We start from the raw sequence: 21708 nt of genomic DNA, 5'->3' as shown, positions 1-21708 counted from the left end.
TTCTTCAGATTGGTACAAACAGTCGGACTCAAAGATGAACTGATTAGCTTTCAGTGGCTGAAAGTCAAAAGACACGGTGACCTCATATCAGTCTGGTAAAAAAAACTGCACTGGCTGGTGGAGGAGAAATTGTGGTTTAGTTCTGTATTTACATTAGATCAACTAGAGTGAACAACAAATAAGTGTTTTATCATTATTCAGGCTTGTGATTGAAGCTCTTTCAGGCCTCTGCTGGTTTCAGAGCACACGTGACCCCTTCCATGACATTTCAGTGTGTATGAGTGTGCAGCTGAGCTACAAACACAGCCTGTAGCTCTTCTTCACCATCGTCGTGTGAGATCCGAGCCCTGCCTATAAATCTCATGCTTTTACTGTGGCAGCACGAGGAGGCGATGTACCGCAGAGCAGCCGACTGCCTCTCACACACAATCATTAGATTAACAACACAAACACAAACCACTGCTCAGACAGTGCTGGTTCTGGTGGAAAAGAAATGTGAGGCATGGTCCGAACGAAGGAACAATCGTGCCATAACATTAAATCATGGGATAAATGGACTGATATGTATGATAATAAAATTACTCATAAAAAAGTGCAGGTACTGATGGACATGAAAAGACATTTTCAGGGACTTGTTTGTAAAATATGGATGGAGGAGTGAGCCTCTGTCTGTCACTTCCTTTATGCACTTGCACTCAAAGTGAAAATTATATTCTACTCCAACTCATAAAAGGATAAAAATGGGACCATAGTCAGTCATATATTTAAAGTATAGCATATGTATACGTGACAGTGTGGAGCTGTCAGAGTTCCCACTGTCTGTATGTGTTCACTAATGGGTCTGAGGTTGGAAACAACCATAAAATACAGTTCAGTTCCAGCTCCTTGGGAAAAGATGAGAAATCAGTTCTCAAACTTTTCACTCTTGACAGAGGAGTGTAAAATGTTGCTCATGACGTTGATAAGCTGCTGTTTAACTACCTGAGCTGCTATTATCTTATTAACTCTACTACATGGTTACATATGGGGAATCTCTCATAGCAAGTTCAGATTCTCATATCTTTTGCAGAAACCGTAGCATTTAGCACTATCTTTGTTCTCTGCAGTCAAAATAACCATGCCTCAAATAACCATACAGTCAGTTTGTCAGTCTGACGTTTATTCTTTCTCTACCATTACCAAGTACTGTTAAAGGCGCAATGCCGTGGTACAATCAGATATGGTCTGATGTTACCCACAAGTTAAGAACAAACAGAATTAAATGTATTTATCAATAAAAGCAACAATAAAAAATAAAAAACACAGCCACACAGGGACAAGTTTCAACTCAAAAGTACATTAAAATTCTGCATAAATTATAAAGCAATATTCAAGAGAGGTAATATAAAACTGTACATGACAATACATTTGCAATACATTACAAAATTTATTCAAAAGAGGCAAAATAGCACCAAGAAATAAAAAAAAATCTCATTGAAAACCAAAAACAGTCAACAGTGAAAGCACAGGAGGCATGACGAGCTTTGTCAACAGTCGGTGATCTGTGTTGATGTCATATGGACAACAGCCTGGTGATGCACTGAAAGAGTACAGAAGGTGTTGTACTAGTGCGCCTTCATGTCATCACTTTGTTCACTGTGTTATGTTTCGATCAAGGGAATGAAATTTGTTGAAAGGTTTTTGTAAAATCATGTATTACTCTATGTTTTATCATGGTGGCAGGATGCCTGCGACGGCCTTCTCTTTCTACATTTCTCCTTCTTCAGTCACAGGATCCTAATTAATCATCTGTTGCATGAATTCCCTCCCACATTATCCCAGCTCCCCCTCCTCCTCCCACTGCCCCTCATCTCTCTTTTTACTGGCATGTCATTGTCATTAGAAACCTCCCTCCCCTGACATGTTGAGGTGTTGTGAGGAGTTGTACAGTTGTTCTGTCCTTATATCTGCGTGTTCTTCAGTTCACAGGAAGTTGCTGGAGATTTGACGTTGGTGGTCGAACAAGTCCTCCACCTCTGCACTGTAAGCATCACCTGATGAAAACAGACAAACAGGAGAATGGGAGTTAACAGCAGCAAATGGTGGTGGAGGTATACAGTACGCTGACAACGAGATGGTGTATGTGCACAGGAGAAGTCACAGTGCTCTACCTGCATGGCATCCAGACATGTAAACTCGGACTCCGTCGTACTTGCAGCGACAGCGCATCACGTTGTTCTGGAAATCAGACTCAGCCATGTCTAAGGAAGGGTTGACCTCCACCTGTAAAAGAAGAGAGAGCACAGATGAGATGCTGTAAGTTTGAATTCAGGAGGAAGGTGTGAAACATGTCTTGTCCTTTGTCTAGAAAAAGCCTTTGATAAAGTTGACTAGTAATACCTGTAGCTAGTTCCACATTGGAGTGGATTTATAGACATTTTTCTCCCTTGGAAATGATAATTTAGTCTTTATAATTCCTTGGTAATCTGAAGTTTTTGATTTAATCCATATGAAGAAACATTTCTTGACCATAAGTAGTGACTCCCTGTAGTCTCCACTGAAAGCACCTTTTTGACTTCTTAACATTGTAAGTAAGGGAACAAGTGAGAAAGTAACACTTTACTTCAGACAGTTAGAAGCTGGTTTTCCATAGGGCCGCCTGAGAAGCCACAGAATTATTGTTCTCCCCTGTTCTATATGGCTCATCGTGTAGAAATGTGCAGTTGAAGCAATGCATGACATCACTTTCCACTGTTATCACCATGCGAGAAAAAGGCTGGGAGATGCAGATGACAGTTTTGGGTTTGGATTAACTTGCAGCCTATCATTAGGCTGTAGCCATGGTTGGTTGTTTTCCACCCTGTCTGCCTGCCTGCCTTATATATATATAAGAAAAACACATAAATGAATTTTCCTGATGCACACATCAAACAGATAAGCTGACCACATATACAATAAAGCCACCCACTTTCATTTATTTTACATTCAGTTTAAAATTTGTGGTAACAATTATATTTACAGAAAAAGATCTAAGATGTAAAATATACGTAGTAATTATTCTTTTTCTTTATATTTTAAGCCAGATTTGGTGGGGAGAAATTCTACCTATTCCACAAATCTCAATGGACCGGATCTCTGCCATGACGACAGCATTCATAGACACATTTCCTCTTTAGCAAATCTTTCTCAATGTCTGTTTATTGTTTAACAGACCTCTGAAATATCCGACATGCAATGTATGAAAAAAAAAGAAGTTAAGTAATTCATTTAAAACTTATATATAAACGACACGCAAACAGTAATAAATTCAGTTTCATTTCAACAAAAACATTGACTATAAAACCTTCATTGCCGATAAATCAGGAAGGATGAACGCAAAGTTTTCTAACTGCACTCTGCACCATAGAATGTATATAACTTTATACTTTACTGTCCTCGTGAAAAACATATTAGGTGGTTGCAGTCGAAGCTCTTTAAAAAGCTTTTGTAATAACGTGAAAAAAGGGCCTGCAGCCTGTTTAAGATAACAATGAAAGGTCGTCAAGACTGAGGTTGTGCAGCTGATTTGTAAATGATGGAGCAATCAGGAGTCCTCAGGCTGAGGTGGACGTGACTCATGGCTTTAAATGTATGCTACTAAAAATGGCTGCCACCCTGTGCTCAAAGACACACCCGCTGCATGAAAGACAAGCGTTTGCGCCTTCCCTCAATCTCTCACTTCTTATATAAATTTACGAGCAGCTCAACTACTGTTGAACCATAATAACCACCACAAACTGCTGCTGGTTTGCAACGGCATGGCGTCAGTGGATCCCTGCTTTGTGACATATATGTGTGGTTTTTATCTCTCCAGACGGGGCTGGTCACACGTGTGCATACGGCTCTGAGAGACCACTCCTGCATGTAGTTTACATACGGTGAATACACACATCAAACGTGAACGTCGTGATTTTCTGTAAACACTCCGGAAATAATTAGAAACCGTAAACATCATGACTGTCGGGAAAAAATAGAACAAATGACAGAGAGGGAGGACATGTGAGAAGGTCACCACAGCAGAGTGGATGAGTTCAGCTCTCAAACAAAAAAACTCACTGTACAAATGTGCTGAGGGAGCTTTTCCACTGCCACACTCTCTGAGAGGGTGTAGTAATAGCAGGTCTACTTTCTATATAAATCCAGACTAAATTCACTTTCCCTAAATACGCACACACCCTCCAAACTACATACAGTACGTACATACTGTACACCTGAGTGGCTGCAAGCCCAGCCAAGAGCCATTTAGCTGAAATTATGGTCTTTTATCACAGCTCTTATCTCATGTGTGCCTTCAGATGTTGAAACACAAACCCCAGTTGTTTGCCCTGTTCTTTTCTTTTTCACATTTCTGCCCATTCTCAGAGGTTGTTTAGAATCTAGTGAATTTTCAGCAAAGCATGGTGTTCCCTTTTCCCTTCCCATTTTGTGATCTTTTTGTTTCACCTTTAAAAAAATGTTTGAAATAAACTGAATTATACATTTGCTTCTTTCCTTTACATTCACTCATTAACACGTACAGCAATAAGATAATCTAAACCAAACAAAACGACCTCCTTCCTTTTTTATTTCCTTGTTCCTTGTTTTTTTCGCTGTTTTTTTCATTTTTACTTTGTCGATCTTGATGAAGTCTAGCTAATTCTAATCCCCCCTCTTGTTTTGTGCTGTGTTTTTGTGTCAGGTTTCAGACTGTGTGTTACTTTTGTGGTAAATGGCCCTCCTCACCTGGAAGATGTATTCACCAGGTCGTACGTCTGTGATGTCCACCCACTGGCAGTCGATGTCGTGGCGGTATGTGTCCCAGCAGCCAACTGAGATACCCTGCTGTCCCATGTTGTAGCAGGCATAACGCTTATGGAGACCTGGAGGAGAAAAAAAGTCAGAATTATATGAGAGAGATAAAAGGACATTATGATGTGAGAATTCTTTGACATCAATCTCTGTGGATTTGAATTCCTACCAACAAGCTGAAATTATAACAAAAATGATTTAAAGTGCCGATCCTATTTTTAAGCACTTTTTAAGTGAATAAAAAGGATTTAAGCTGCATAAAACTGTCTGGGCTTTGTGAAGCCACGATGAATTTAGGCTTGGCCTCTGATCTTACAAACGACTTTGTGGGATTTCAGCTTTGAGCTTATATGTATTTTCGATTCTCTTGTTTGTCACGATCCTGCTCTTGTTGCCAGAATTCCCTCAAAAAGCAGATGTACAAAACATGACTCTGCAGTCCCTCTCACCTTCAGGGCAGTATGTGTCCTCCAGACAGAAACTGGCTTTGTGACCTTCAGCAACCTTGGTCCCATTGAGGGTGAGCAGATCGTAGTGGGTGAACACCTCAATGCTGTGGTAGTGCCTGAAAATGGGATCAGTGTGGAAAGATTAACATATATATGTAATATATAATATATGATATAAAAACGACAGAAAGTTACAGAAGTAAAGATTTCTATTGATTTCACTGCTGTTTCCTGAAGTTCATTTGAAATATATCTGTCATAAATCCAGCTATGTTGTTGTCACGGCGTCAAACAGACACAAACAACAATTGTAAAAGCACATATTGGCAGATAGGTATCACTTTGGTGTTGCCCTTTCTCTCATTACAGAACCGTTCCCAGAGCAGTTTCTACCAAAGCTGAGAGTCAAACCGTGTGTTTGCTGGTTGTGGAGGTAGTGATTGTGTTGTGGCTCAAGGACACAACGCACTGTGCCTCTTTTTTTTTTTGGACGCACAACCACAACCGCTGAGATAAGAGGCCAGGCTGCTGCGACTGCAGTCATGGCTGACTGTAACAACTGGGTGACTGGGGAGGAGGATGTTTATTGTAAACATCATTTTTGTTTATTTACAGTCCAGATCGTAAAAATATAACTGCAGCATGCTGCACCTAGCGATCCCATTTCACTCACCAAATCCGAAAATCCTCAATCATCTCCTGCTGCAGACATTTCATTTTTTTGACCTCTGGTAGCAACTGTGTTTTTTTGGCTCCTATTTCTTGTGCCAGCTCATAATGATGCCCATTCCTGTGCCATAGAGGAGGTTCTCTCTTCCAACCAAACCCTGCAGCAGCTAAAATCACCACATAGTTACTCCCTATCTGGTTCAAGGCGTAAAAAAAGCAGCTGCTGGTTCAAATGAAAACCTTACAGTCACCATTTTTGACCAAGGTGGAGTCTAGCGAACCCTTTAAGATCCAGTTTTAATTTTCCACTTGCTAGAACCACCATAAAGCCATTTGTCATTTTGTACATCACTCTATGCATCTCTGATTTACCAGTAACATTAGCAACAACTTCAAGCATGACATCAACAATGGCAAACTACACTGTCTCTTTTCAAGTGTTGCTCCATGGACGACTGCTGCTTCCTTTTGGCATCGGTAGTTAAAAATATTGAATCTTCTTCACACACGACACATAAGGTGGTCAAAATGTTTCGGTCTGTGTTGGTCTTGTTGTTCATGATGAAAGTGGTTCTATCTTCTGAACCAGGAAAATGTTGGTGCCAGAGTCAAACCAGGTTTTCTGGCTGAGAAACTCAAAGGTATTCTCTGTGACACAGTGGCTAAGAGCAAACAAATGTCTGGTTCAGGTTATGGTGATCTTACCTGTGGCACTGGTGCCAAACCCAGCTTTCTCTGGAGGCTCTGGGTCGGAAGTCGGCGCAACCCAGGTTCATGATGCGGGAGGAGAAGCGCAACAGGCGGCGGTGTCCATAGGGCCAGTTCATCCTGGCGGCGGAGGAGGACAGGCAGTTCTCCTCATTGGCGCAGGTCAGCAGGTGCAGGGGTCGATCCTCCAGGTAGGCCGTCTCTTGGACTAGCTGAGCGTCCAGGACAAGGTCAGGTGCAGCTGCAGGGGGGATCAAGACTCAGAGTTTACGTCACATTTGCTGCACAACAGATATTAAATATGGCCATGTGTTTGCTGGTGTTGGACTCACTCTCTACACATGTCACTCCTGCCGCTCTGCCATCTCCTCCCCTGGGACAGTAGACGTTTGTGTTTCTGCGACACTGCTGGATGGACATCTCAGTGCCGATGCAGTGTGTCCCACTCAGCATCACCTCCCCGGCATCTGAGGAACCAGGCCAATACCAGGTTTCCTGCAAAGAGACATTCACATGCAAAATCCCTACGAGCTCATTTGGCTGTTGTTTCTGGAATAAGATGTGAAAATGTCTGAGCTGAAAGCTGCTATAAATAACAGAACCTCTTTTTTATAGTAGCTATCAGTGCATATTATCACAGTTTCCACTGTTTTTCACAGTTTTAAAACAGCATGTTAAATGTTCCCAGCGCACCCCCCTCCCCAAAACCCATTCATGGTGCCCTTTCCATGCACACTTCTATTTTCAGTTTGTTTTCTCTGTGAATTTCTCCGATCTCTTCACCTCACTTTCCCTATTTTATTTTGGGTGCGCTGGAAGTGGACGTTTGAGAAGCCTGTAATTATCTCGGGCCTCGGTAATAACACAGCACAGACACACAAACAGTGGGACAGCGAGAGAGAGAGAGTGAGAGAAAGAGAGGGAGAGAGAGAGAGAGAGAGGAGGAAATGCAGGAGCAGAAAAGCTATTGCACTCTATGGTTTACCTGATGAGCTGTTGAGGCAAAGCCCAGGCCGAGCTGTCGACACACCACCATGGCCTCATTGATGCCCCAGTTCTCGCTGCAGACGGAGCCCCAGCGCTTCACTCCTCCGATCTCCATCAGCACCTCCACGCGGCCCTCTGATGGCTCCCTGCCGCCCGCCAGGCGCACCTGAATATGGAGGGGGGGGAAAGTGTTTTCTTGTGAGTGACACTGCTCGATATCTGTTTGTGGCACATTGTCATGCGCGCTGCTCACCGTGGTCTGCAGGCCAATGTTGGGCACGTTGCAGCGGATTGCTACATCCTGGTTGTGTTTGCAGCTGTAGAGCGGCACCGGTCTGTAGATGCACTCTGTAATCGACGTCTCTCTGCCCGTGCACTGGACGCTGTTCATGTGGATGGGACCAGTACCTATAGGAGAAGGGTGTGGAGCGACAGTTGATTGACTCACATGTGACTTACTAACCACACGCAAAAGGACATACATGCACATGGTACATCAACGTCTCTTAAACCTGATGGCTCTGCAGCCACAGATGTCCACAGAGAGGGATTAGAAGCCCAGACATGTTTGGGACCTGTGATGTGGCTCTGAAACTGAGCTTAGCCAGAGAGCTTTCTGTCCAAATTACTGTACTCAGAGCAGCACAAGGCACACCAGGGCCACGCTTTATAAACCAAAATAGATACCAAAATGGCAAAACGGAGGAAAAAATCTTTGAGCACATCTATGTTTGCGTAGGTGTGTGAGGCCCAGGCTAATGCTCTATAAAGCCCTATAATTTGGCCTTAACTAGCTAATGATGTCATCAAGTCTGATTCAAGTTCTCTGACTGCTGCCTATGAGCCCCCACTTTCCTCCTGCAATGCACACTCATCTGTTATTGCTCCTTTACAGCAAAACTAGCAGGTGGTTTTTAAACGCAGGTAAACCCACTAAAAAACGCATTTGATTTATCTTCCCTTACAAGTAGCGCTTCATTTTTCTTCCCCTGGTGCATCGTGTTTGACATCAAACTGAGGTACTCTCTCATTTTGCTGTCTTGCCTAATAGCACGTTCACCTGGGGTGAAAACCAATAAAAACCTGTGTCTACTGAAGAGTTGTTTGACCCGGAAGTAAATGCTGATTGTATCCATTCTCATTGCAGACAAAAGCACAAAGTGGCTAGTGTTTTTTTTTACCAGTGGCCAAGAGGCTTTATACAGTATCATATATTCACACAACTTTGCTAAACAGGCCTGAGGCTTTATAATCCACAACGTTCCTTTGTGATATTTAACCACAAGCATTATTGAGCAAACAGCACCATAGCACCTAGTTTAACTAGGCCCTAAAAGTAACACTCAAATGGTTTCCATCACTAGTTCATTAAGTCAAGTAGTGAGAGGGAAATGTGCTCCACAATTATAGGACATGCTATGTGCTCATTTGAGCAGAAACATAATGGGAGCAAATAAACGTGATTACAGAATTACTGCCGAGGTAAAACGAGGAAAAGAAAAGGATGATGACTGAGTGTGAGAAAGTGACCACGCTATCTCAGAGGAAACGGCTTCACTCTATTATTGCTGTGCAATTTAGAGACTATATTTTCATTGCCCACAACAAAAGGAGGGTCAAAATAATCACGCCTCTCTGAATGTTTGGTCGTGCTCTGCACTGATTGCCTGACATCCTGGATTTCAAAGCAGCACTGACTTTTCACATACAACAGGTTTATTTTGAAAAAAACACGGCCGCTAGAAGCTCTGAGCGCAGTTTACACTGGTATAATTGGTCATGGGTAGAGTTCCCCAACAATCAGCTTCTTCAATAGAAGAAGAAGTAAGGCTGTAAACATCACTCAGGGTTTATTTGTCTGCTCAGGCCCATGGTTCTCGGTGTGCTGCGTTTAGGAACAGGCATTTAGACTGAGGAGTGTTTAGTCTGAGGGAATCACTGAGCTAAACTGATCGTGCTCAGGGTGCATGGTGAATTCAGGCACTGCTTCAAAGTCTGTGCCATTTAATCAGAAAATCAGATTAGCAGCTTGAGGCCTTTATTATACTCTATGACTTTAGGAATGAGGATATCTGATAGCATAAGAGGACAAATAAACACCAAGTTATAGTATAGTTTAAACATCTGGGGCAAAGTCTCACTTGCCACAATGAGTAAACCTTGAAAGTACAGTATATGCAGATTTAAAGTACACTTTGTATGCCTTTAAGAACAATATATCTTTAAGTATCCTGTCCTACCCTGTCCCAGCTGAGCCTTTTTGAGGGCCTCTTTGGCTGTCCCGAAGCCCAGCTCTCTACAGACCACGCTGGCTGCAGTCACGTCCCACAGGTGGTCACACATGGTGCCCCACTTGCCCTCTATCAGCACCTCGACACGACCCTCCCCAAGACGGGGCCCCGCCTTCAGGCGGACAACAGGCTGCAGGGAAAAAAGATGGGTTTAGGAGAGAAACGGTTGATCTGAACAACTTGTTCTGCTTTCAAACCAAAACAAAACAAATTTCCATGTGTCATTACATGCAAGTTTGGCTGCAGTGTCATTTGTGTTTACAAGTGGTACCCGCTTAAGCAACAAGAGTAAACACAAGCTGCGAGTATTCCCCTGTTCTCCTCCAGGAAAGAGGAGAACAGGGCTAGTGAAGTGACTACAATCGCTGCGGTGAACCTAAAGTGGAAAAGCCAAAAAGCCAGTGTTGTTGTGTGTGGGTCCACAAAGACCATCCAGAGAATTTCACTGTCCAGGCTGATGATATTCAACACTGATTGGCTTTTGCGACATCGCATCACACAAATTCTTCACTTTATTAATTTTTTATTAATTGAAGTACCTTTTTATAGTTGGTAATAAGTTTCCTTTTTTATTTCAGAATTTAAATTTTAACACTTTAATTCACAATCAAGTCGCCTGTGCTCCTCCACACTTACCGTTACAGCAGGTGGTGCAGGTGCTCTTCCATAGCGTGCGAACTGGTACCCGGGGACGCAGCGGACCACTGCATGCATGCCCCCGCTGCACGGGACATCAGTCCTGGGGAGGGACAGCTGGGCCTGGCACTGCGACAGAGACACCTCCACACCCTGACACTGCACTTTCTCCACCCAATATCCCTTTTTACCAATCTGTGTCCGCAGCCTTGAAGGGGACAGGAGACAGGGACAGCAGAGGCATATTTATGATTTGTTACATTACTCATTCTTTGTACAGAAAATATACATGATTTTAAAAGATGTTAATTTTACCTGGAGGACGGGTCGGCTATCTTAGAGTCCCACAGTTTCCTGAGAGACAGAACACTCGGGTTACAACTGTGCATCTTTACATTGGGCAGACTAAACAACCTGCTGTCCTACACACCCACAGTCTGCTCCTGTGCTCCTCCCTGCTGCCAAACCTCCTCTTTACTCCTCAATCATCCTTCTTTTCCTTGACATAACTGCACTTCCATTCTGTCAATCAAACCCTAACTTAACAAACTGAAAGTAGATGAATATATGAAGGAGACGCAACCTGCCTGAGAGGGTGTAAACATAGTCCTCATGTAAGACACAGGAGTGAGAAAAAGAGAGAGGGGAAACTTGCATCTCTTTCTCTCTTCTCTCCACCACTGTCATGTCACGATTTCTTTTTTAATCTTCCATTTCTACATTCATAGGTATTTCTGTTTCTGTGTTTGTCTATATGTCTACGGTGGATGTCTGGTTTTGTGGAGAGAAAAATAAACTAAAAATATGAATAAACCACTATACATTAATCCCAGCAAGAAGCCTTATTGAGATCTGCCAACTTCAACAGGGTTTTCAAAACTGCGTCTAGATCCGTGGGTATTACCATAAACTAGAGTCAAATCCTAAAGGGAAACTGTGTATACTCAAATGAGGCCCCCAATGACTGGGCACACACACACACCCCATGCCAAAACCTAAAACAGGGAAGAAAGAAAATAGGAGAATTCAATAAAAAGAATGATTCACAAACCAGTCAGAGTCAAGGAAGTGTCCTTCTGCTGCACGCACGCACACACACACTCACACAGCCAGCAAAACCACAGACAGGTGCAGTGTGACTGACGCCCTGCATGAATGTGCTTGAATTAAATGAGTCAGAACACCAAGTATAGATGGGATGTGAGTTTACTGTATGACCAGATTCATGATGCAATTAAATATTTATAACGGGACATATTTCCTCTCCAGGAGAGCCCCAGTACCCTGGTATTCCAAGTTACTATCCAGTCCCAGTGTTAGATGAGAAATGTGCTTGAGGGTTGAACTTGAGCCAAAGAAACTACTGTATGGAACATGTGAACCACAAATCATTTATAATCCCAAAACAGGCTGGGGAATGGGAAACGTGTATTTATGATTTATTTCATAAGACATTTCCACTTGCGTATAAGTTTAAACTGGTACACATTGTTATTTTGTGCAGTCCAACAGTGATGAAATGTAATTTAGACAACCAGTCTGGTCTAGACCTCAGGACTCCTCTGCTGCAGATTCAAAGTGGTGAGATCTGCAAAGAAATACTAAATTCTTGATTTTCTCTGCATTGTAGTTCTAACTAACTTTATTTTCAACTTTATTTGGTCACAGAATCTGGATATATCATTGACCTATATGACCTAGTTGATCAATGCAAGTGTATAAGCAAGCAGTTACTTATTTACACATCCAGTTAGAGAATGTAGGTCCAATATGCACTCAGTTCACGCTCTGTTTTTGATCTACTAACTCTTGCTACATGCTCCACTGTTATAATGGGCTAGATCCTAACTTTATATGCCTGCAGTTTGGTGCCAAACAGGTAGCGTGCAGTGTGTTTTTAAAAGCTTTTCACTGCAATTAGCCGCCTGCTGCATCTGGGAACGGAGCAAGTTAGAGCACTGACAGCCACCCCTTCTTTTCTTATTTCTTTTCTTGTTTCATTATCTGCTTTTGTTTCAGTTAATTTCATTGTTTTAGTAAATCTTTCCTTCTTTGTTTCTTAACTCTCTTCTTCTTCTCCATCCTTTCTATTGCCCTTTCTTTTTTCTTCTAGTTTTCACCTGATTTAAAGGGATAAACAATCTCTAAAAGCAGACTTTCTTCCACCTATACATGTTAAATGTGACAATCGATATGTATGAGCTGTGTATGATAGTGTGTGTGTTAGCCTGGGTCTATCTGCTTGCGTGTGTCTGTTTCATAACTTGGCTCTGAATCAAACAGACAGACAGACAGAGAGGGGGTGTTAGTTCACAGTTTGGAGGGCAGGGAGTGGGGGGGGTGCTACCCATATAATTGCCTGCTCTGCTTGGCAGTGTCTGCTGTGCGGTCGAGCGGCAGCATGTTGGTTCACACACACCAGACATGGAAATATGCACGTACATATCAACTTTCCTTTGCCTCTGTAAAAACAAAGGTCTTTAAAACCCCCAGTCGTTACCCAACACTATGACTGCATGCTGGGAAACACAGAGCCAGTGATGTAAGACTGATGTCTTGAATTGGGCTACTTTTACGAGCATCGCCGAACTTCACAAGAAGAGGAAAAGCATGCTCTTCTGATTTTCTGGCACACTTCAGTTGTCCTGCAGAGAAGAGAAAGCACTGTGATGCTTTCACTCAGAAATGTAAGTTGGACCTGTGTTAAGGTTATCTTAGTCTCATTGGGAGATTTAAAGGAGGGGAGGTAAACCACAGAATCAAGCCTCAACACAACACACCTGTGACCACAGAACTGCTGCTGAATCCTTATAACCTGGAGAAGGCTTTCTTACTCTGGATATTCAGCTCGATGCCAGTTCTTTATGCAACTCTGACCACACAATACCATGAGCCACTGTGTCGAGAGGAGCTGACTGTCAGGAAAGTAGCGATAACCTATTATTATCCTGCATGAATGCAAAGCTGCCTGACTGGAACAATCGGCTCACGCAGGAGACAGCAGGTTGCCACACTGACTCCACAACAGCCTCTAGACAGTCCCATCAACATCAATGGAACAAAACTCAAAAGGGTCATAACGAAGTACTTTCCATGAAATGTGGGATTTAGTATAATTGCCACATAGGAATTAAACGCGGCCTTAAAAAGGGCTGTAACTGATGATGGGAGAAGCGTGAAGCAGGGGGTGAAAGTAAATTTTAAAATAGAAGAAGTTACTGTGAGCCTCAAAGAGAGTGTGGATGTGATGAGGGGGGGCTGGAAAATGGCTTTAGCACTTGTCTTTTGTAAGCATGGCAAAGTGGGGGAGTGTTTAAACATCTGTAAAAATGCACTGAGCAACTTAACAGGCAGAGACAAAAGCAGTCACACCAAAAAAACAACCACATGGCCAGAGAGGGAAATGCTGACACAGCAGAGGCGGGTGCAGCAGGTTCAACTGAGAGAATATTCTAGATTAGAGGATCTCTGAGACCATAATTACATCTGTTCAAGTGGACACAAACCCCAAAGAGGAGCAGGCATGGACCACTGCCAGCACATCGGGGAGCACCAAAATTATGTTATGTGACTGAGACTGAGAGAGAAAACAGATGGCTACTATCACTTTGTTGAAATTGTGTGATAGATTGTCACAACTTCAACCTCAAAAACATTTTCAAAAGAACAGAGGTGATTCATTCAGGCAGGTGGGTCGGACAACTTTTGAGCTCCAGTAACAACTAGAAGGACCCTCAGAAAGTATATATCTCCATCAAGTTCAAAATAAATTCCTTGATCCACCCGTTTATCCAAACCAACTTCCTTGGGTTATGCCACACCCCTCCACAAGATTTCATGGAAATCAGTTGAGTAGTTTTTGCGTAATCCTGCAAAGTAACTAACAAATAAACAAATGTTGGAGGCAACAAGACATAATCTACAGCAATGATACTGTGGCTCTTGAAAGCTCAGCATAGTAATGCTTTCAGCAAAACTGTACTTTTAGCATGCCAGCATGTGATTATGCTCACAATGTTAAAATGCTTATGTCAGAAAGTAATGTTTGCTGTGTTCAACATCTTTGTCGGTATGCATTTGGATAAAAATAAATTTTGACACGAAGATGGAGATTAGATTAGAAGTTACTATATTGCGGTTAAAACATTTCATTTTGACAGAGAAAAATTAATTTGACAAAGAAGGAAAAGAAGCATGTATCAACATGGCCGTAGGAAAAGTCACCAAACTTGTTTGAATTCATTGACTGGGCACTGGACATCTGAACTAAATTATATGCCAATCCATTCAAGAGTCGTCAAGACATTTGAGCAAAATAACAAAAATGACGGAGGCAGCTTTGTGGTGTAGTGGTTACAGGAAAAATGTTCCAGTTTGAATCCCAGGTTGGCTGGACCTTCCTGTGTGGAGTTTGCATGCTCTCTCCGTGTCAGCTTTGGTTTCCTCCGGATACTTCAGCTTCCTCCCACAGTCCAATGACATGCAGACATGGGATTAAGTAAATCAAAGAATTTAAATTGACTGTAGGTGTGAATGTGAGTGTGAATGGTCCAGCTCCCCCAGGGACCCTCAAATGATACGCGGTATAGATAATGAATAATAAAAAAATACAGCCTCATACTGGTGAAAGCATTATAAAAGTCAGTGTCCTCTTTGGACTTGAGAATGACTTCAACAATATTTCAATGGAAGCCACTTTACAGTTGAGATATTTCAATCCAGACAAAAGTGGTAAACCAATGTTGCCATCCCAGCCATGCTGCTAGACAGACAAAAACTGGCTCTTGTGACTAATCCAGTTAACTCTGTTAAACCTTCATAAAGCTACATTTTGAAAAACATCAACACCATAAACATCTGACTCAAAAACTTGATTTGAAGATGCCAGGGATGCTGCTTGTTCTTTTACGTTATCCCCCCAAACCCCTTAGTTGTTTACTGTTGGACAAAAATGGCTGCCTGATTCATCTCCCACGTAGCCGAGTGGAAAACAAACAACATTCTCTGGCCTGGTCCCGTCCTTAGGCAGACTGCTGGTTGGGTTCTTGGCACAGATGTATGATGTTTATCCAAACTACTCGGAGGTGTCTGCTACATTAGCAATAGACTTAGAAGTTTAGCATGATTGACTACTGGACTCGTCTTTGCTTTATCTTTGACATGTAAGGGCTTCTGGCGATGTGAAAAGGACACACATAAGTACATTTGGGGGAAAGTGGGTAAAAGTGAAGTTTTGAACAAAGCTGCAAATGAACTACTCAGCTTTGAAAGATCCCTGAAAGATAAGACACTATGAGAGAGTTGGCCTATTCAAGGCTATAAAAGCTGTGGTGGTGAACAGGGCAGCTGAGGAGAAGCAGTGTGTAAGCAGAACACAGGGGGTAATTATTACCAACATGGGGAGACAGATGGTGGAGAGCAGGCCAGCGGTCAGTACAGACCTTCTGTTGGCCAAGCCATAAAAAGACCTCTGTGGGCAGACAGACGGACACAGGGAGGTTTGTGTTTGCATGTGCAAAACAGTGTGTGTGTGCGTGTTTGTGTGTGTGTGTGTGTGTGTGTGTGCACATTTTTGTGTGTTTATTTGTGTGTGCATGTGGATCTTGGACATAGTTTATGTAAGGTCTCCTAAGAAGGGATGTATTAGCATGGGTGTGTGTAAGTGTGGTATTGTGGTTTGGATGGTATGTGTGGACAAGCTTTGAAGGTTTGTGTAGGTGCTTGAGTGGATATTTATGGCTAAAGTTAGACAGATGAGTTGGATTTATGGTGATAAAATCAACATAACAGACATTAACATGTCACATTATTAACATAGCGAGTAATTTATGTGTGAGGGGCAATAGTTCTAATAAATGTTGACAAAAGAGAGTTTAAATCCTTTATATTCTTTGCTCTAGTCCTGCTGTTCTACTAGTTTCTTATAAATGTTTCCTATAAATGTTTTATTTCTTTCCTCTGAAAAGCTAAAACATGTTTCTGAAGTTTTATGTCGATAAGCTAAATGTATATTTATAGCCGTACTACTTAGAAAAAATGTGTATGCTATATTTGAATTTTCTTTTTGCTAGGGTTGAGTAAGTTCTGATCCAATGTGGCTGTAGCTGTTGAATGCTTATTTTATCCTACATGGAATTTGGGCCACTTTGGGGCAGCGAAAACTAGCAGTGAAATCAATGTTGACATTATCACCTTTAAGTTGACATGATGAACTTATTCACCAAGTTTGCTGCTGATCATTTTGAGGAACTAAAGCATTAAATTGGAGTTACGTTTAAGCTGAATACTCTACGTCCAATATTCACTATCCTCTTACCTCACGTTTGGTCCCCACCAATCTTTATACAGTGCACTGAAATCAGCAGCCAGATGTGTCTTTATTTTGTTCATATAAAAACAGAATGGTGGTAGTTCTGAAATGTAAAAACCTGATGAAGGTAGCTACAAAACATGTCGCTGCTTTAATATAGTCTGCTATTGTTTAACCTGTGAATTTTCTAATTTAATTAAAATTGAGTTCAGTTTAATTTGATTCCTTTCTGTTGAATGATTATTGACACAGTTCCCACTAGGAGCTTCTTAATTATAGCAGATTAGAAACCATGTAAGGGAGGATTCATGTAAAGACACACACCATGATGATGATAATCTGGAAGTCTGGATCCGACATTAATAACATACTCTCTCTCTGTGTTAGGGCCCTCTCAGCCCTCTCAGACCGGCCTGGCGGACAGCCGGGCTTGACTAATGCCACAGTGGACATATCATCATGCAAAGTGTGGTCGTACTAATGACAGCAGTTGTGGTTAACCTCTACTACTGGGGGGATGGAACAGCAAACCAGGCACGGGGCCGCCTAATCTATGATAGGATGTGTAGTCCACCACACTTTTTCATTCCTTTCATAACCCTACGCACACACACAAATAGACACCCACACACACTCTCTCTCTCTCTTTCTCTCTCTCTCTCCTCAGTCCCTCTGCTATGTCCATGCTCACCTGTAGCTGACTTGGTCAAACGCTTCTGCAGCAGGGAACCCTAACATGCCACAGACGACGCGGCTGCTTCTCAGGTCCCATCCATGGTTGCACACATGACGCCACCTCCCAGCATTTTTCACTTCCAGCACTCCCTCTGTCACCAGACCGCCATTGTTGCTGGACAGCACAGGCCGTAGACGGGCCTCCTCTAAGTGAACCCTCGAAGATCCCTGTCCACAAGAAAACATGCACGATGATTCAAAAAGGAGTTTTGCTTTATTATGTTTTTACTTTTTTATTGTAGGATAGAAATGGAAATAGAAAGTTTAGAAATAAGAAGGTATAGAAATGTATCTTTGTCTCATTTCCTGTTTTTCTCAAGCCTCAAACTTCACACTCCAAAACAAGATTAATTTGACATCAAAAACAACACGTTGTTTCACTAAATATCTACCGACACCAAACAATCCGGAGGACAACATGAGATGTAGACGGTCTGTAATCATCACACTCTCTAATCATCTGCACTTCATTACATAGGCAGCAGGAAGGAAACTAACAGAAAACAAAGACTTAGCTTCAAGTGTCAGTTCACGTGTCATGATGAAAACAAAACTGTAAAGAATGTGTAAACTCTGCAAGTTAAAAACAACTTAGACCAAACACAAGTGACAAATGTCTTGCAATTTCCACTGGTTTGGTGTGTTGAGCTACTGGTGGTTAAACTAAACTCCAGGCCGTGCCGCCGCACTTGAACCGATACTGTAGAAGGTTTGGTTTTAGGTTTGTCTCTAATTATACATGTCCACAAATTACATTTCTGTATGGAACTCTGAATAAAGCTAGTTTGGGCAACATCTTTGGCCAAGGATTGTGTGAATATATACATGTGTGTGTGTGTTTACCTGTGTGTATTGTTCATTAGGCTCTGGATAAAGAGCGTCTGGTTCAACATGGTTCCCACTGAGCTGCTGATTCGCCTCCCGTCTCACTGCTTGCTGGCTGGTCCTTGATGTCTCCTGCCTATGCCTGTACGATGCCCCATTTGCCAGACGGGAGGGCAGCTGGTGCCCTTGTGGGTTCATCTGCTGGCTCGCTCCGGACCCGGCTCGATTGCGTCGCAAGATCTGGATCTCGTGGCCGTTTTCCTGTGGCGAGATGCTGCTGCGACGGGAAGAAGTTGGGTTCCGATGAAGGGCAATCTCATGGCCTCTTGCGTAAGAGGAGATTTGTTCTGCTGCTGAGGGTGGAGCTGGAGGGGACACAGGTGGGTTTCTCGGCCTTGGTTGGTTTGGCTGGTGCCTGGATGATGGACTGGACTCGTCCACAGAGGCAGGGGAGAAGCCAGGTCTCCTTTCTGGACTGCAGATGACCCCAAGGTCCTCAGCGTGGGTGCAGTCATTGATTCCCCACCCATTGGAACGACATTCTGCAACAGAGAGCTCATTGCCCTGGCAGCGCACATTGTCCAACCAGATCAGACCTAATGACGAGAAAATGCGCTAAGTCATTGAATCAGGAGAAATAAACCAGATTAATGAACAAGTATGATGTTAACAACTCAATATTCTTGGCCAGACATAGTCGATATTTAAAAAAAATCATGATAAATGTAAATTATTTCTTATATTCCACATAAGTTCAAAGACAGATTTTTGCTCCTGAGTAATGGTTGTGGTTTTAAACTCGTCTTTATAGACGGAGAATGACCTGAGGTTGACAAATTTTGTGTTATACCACCTCACTGTGTTTGCAAAATGCATAACCAATATATGGATATACAGTGTAGCTATATTTGTTATATTGCTGTAATACTGCAATAATTATTCAGAATCTTTTAATGCCCAGCCCTACCTTGTCCTTCACCAAACTTGGCACTGTGCGCCCAGGTAAAGCTGCGCTGAAAACCCAGCTGTCGGCACACCACATTGGCCAGATTGAGATCCACCTCGTCGTCGCACACCGTCCCCCACGCTCCATTATAGAACACCTCCACACGTCCCTCATTTGCACTGCGCCTGCCCACGCCTGCGAGGCGTATGAGCAACTCCTGGGCCGACAGTGGAGCGGGACAGAGGAGAAGCAGGAGGAGTGTGGACAGGGAGCTGAGGCACAGCATCCTGGAGAAAAACACGAGAATGAGGAGTGAGTAGGTGATGATGTGAATCAAGCTGAAGGCTGCGTCTCTTGAGGAAGAGCAGCAGATACAGAAAACAGCAAAGACACATGTAAAACAAGAGCCCCATAAATAAATGTTCACGTGTTACCACAAAAATCCCAAAAATCACACAAAGCCATGGAACTCACATTCCGTGCTAAGACAAAACATATAATTACAAACTTATCTTCTAACCCTAATGGGACATTCCACACTCAAATGAAAGACTGATAGGTGTTTTTATCATTTTAAATAATCACACTCTCTTAAAAGACAGCCAGAGGCCTGAGAAACACTGTGAAGATGCAGCCCTCAGTCTGAACCAGTCAGGCTGAAGGGAGTAGTAACTGAAGCTAAAAGTAGCCTCTCTGTCCAGCCAGCGGAAACTTCGGCTTTCCGCAAACCCTCAAGCTTCAGCTGCATGGATTTAGCCAACAGACACAAAAGCAAATAAACACAGTCATAAAAATGTTCTCACACATAAATAACGCAGCAGGTCTGCATCTGTGAGAGATGTTTTGGTTAATGAGTGATGATTAATTCATCCTTGGTCCAACTCTAAAACTTTTTTCTCTCCTAGTTAAGAGGAAGAGGTTGGAGAAAAGGAGCATCATGAGGAAGAGGAGATGTGGAGGTCAGGTTATTTACAGAGTTAATCCAGCCAGAGGTCAATGGTCAGTGAAACTCTGCTTTACATATATAAAACATACACTCATACAAGACTAGAAATATGTGTTATAAAAACAATAACTCATAAGTGATAACTCGTACATGTTATCTTGATACTCGTCGATAACTAAGATGAAAGAAGAGTGGATGAGTTCAGATGATCATCATGAATTTGGAATTATACTGAAATATGGAAGAAACATAGATTGAATCAAAAAAGAAAAAACAATGAGACAAAGTGTAAAGTTAAGAGGAGAAGAATACAAATGCTCCAGTTGAACTCACCTATCTGTTGGTCTCAGCTTGGAGTCACTGGGAGAAAGGAGGGAGAGAGCACTGGGGGGGAAGAAGGCAGCGAGTTTGGTCCTGCTCTCTCTCTATTCTCCTCTTTTCCCTCCCTCTGTCCTTTTCTGTCACTCCCTCACATCTGCTGCTTCATCCATCCCTCCCATTTTCTTTTAATCCATTAAATTAAGCAGCTTCTATTTTCTCCCTTTTCATCTCAGTGCTTTCCATCACCCATCAAACAAAATCTGGAGAAGGGAGACTGACCACAGACATCAATTAAAACACAAAGGAATTACAAAGCAAAATATACATTTTTGTTGGTTCCTCAGACGACAGATTAGATTTTCAACATTTTGATGGGTGATAATTACAGCAGCAACGCAGACCTGTGAACGCTTGTTTATTAACTTTTTAAATTCATATTAAACCAATCTCTTTTCTTGCATGCTGCAGGTCACATGGTGGACACATGGGACACGTGAGTTCAATTTAAGATCATGATGTCATCAGGATATCAGTTGTTTTTTACACACACACACACACTTTAGTCAATGAATATTAATTTTATTGTCTCTGTGTCAGTCATGCCCAGACACAGAAACACACACAAACACACACGCACACATACACGCACACACAGACACACACGCACACATATACACTCACACACACAGATACACACGCGCGCGCACACACGCACACGCACACACACATACGCACACAAGTGAGCCCTGGCATCATCCCATGCCCACAGTCAGTGGTGTCATGAAATAAATACTATGTGCAGAGAGAACGGAGCTGCCCGTCTGAACTCTGTCTCTTTGCCTGAATTTTCGCTTTCATAACATCCTCAGTCGTGGCACCTCCTCACTCAAAGGAAGCTCTGTCTAAGAATAGAGATGTATGGTGGCTACGTGAATAAGCAAGCACAGATATAAGTCAAAAATCTGATAAGAATGCTTTAAAGCTTGTTGAGATGAACTTAATTTAATAATGTAAGAAATACATGATTTCTATAGAGTGATTTAAGTAAGTAAAGTAAAGTAAACTTCCTTTATTGATCC

At 42.4% G+C, this 21708-nt stretch overlaps 1 protein-coding gene across 1 annotated transcript; it reads right to left on the bottom strand.

Moving 5' to 3' along the window:
* Positions 1-1138: 1138 nt before the first annotated feature.
* Positions 1139-20784, bottom strand: LOC109624030 (lysyl oxidase homolog 4-like). Its single transcript, XM_069530728.1, has 15 exons — positions 20642-20784; positions 19384-19649; positions 18435-19012; positions 17548-17759; positions 10862-10900; positions 10547-10754; positions 9860-10040; positions 7873-8027; positions 7618-7785; positions 6965-7127; positions 6630-6873; positions 5256-5371; positions 4741-4877; positions 2151-2262; positions 1139-2033 (listed from the first exon to the last, which is right to left on the bottom strand). The coding sequence occupies exons 2-15, from the start codon at positions 19646-19648 to the stop codon at positions 1963-1965; spliced, it is 2649 nt and encodes an 882-aa protein (XP_069386829.1). The 5' UTR covers position 19649; positions 20642-20784; the 3' UTR covers positions 1139-1962.
* Between the last annotated feature and the right edge of the window lie 924 nt (positions 20785-21708).

This window comes from Paralichthys olivaceus, chromosome 8, assembly GCF_024713975.1.
Source record: "Paralichthys olivaceus isolate ysfri-2021 chromosome 8, ASM2471397v2, whole genome shotgun sequence".
Lineage (NCBI taxonomy): Eukaryota > Metazoa > Chordata > Actinopteri > Pleuronectiformes > Paralichthyidae > Paralichthys > Paralichthys olivaceus.
Note: the sequence above shows the minus strand (reverse complement) of the source record. Positions and strands in the feature narration are given on the sequence as shown.

Excerpts from the sequence above, each read along its gene's own strand:
- LOC109624030 (XM_069530728.1), bottom strand. The coding sequence starts at position 19,648 with ATGCTGTGCCTCAGCTCCCTGTCCACACTCCTCCTGCTTCTCCTCTGT. Across the intron at positions 5,372-6,629 it reads GTTTGGCACCAGTGCCACAG|GCACTACCACAGCATTGAGG; the intron begins GTAAGATCACCA and ends TCCCATTTTCAG. Across the intron at positions 4,878-5,255 it reads GGACACATACTGCCCTGAAG|GTCTCCATAAGCGTTATGCC; the intron begins GTGAGAGGGACT and ends TTTCTCCTCCAG.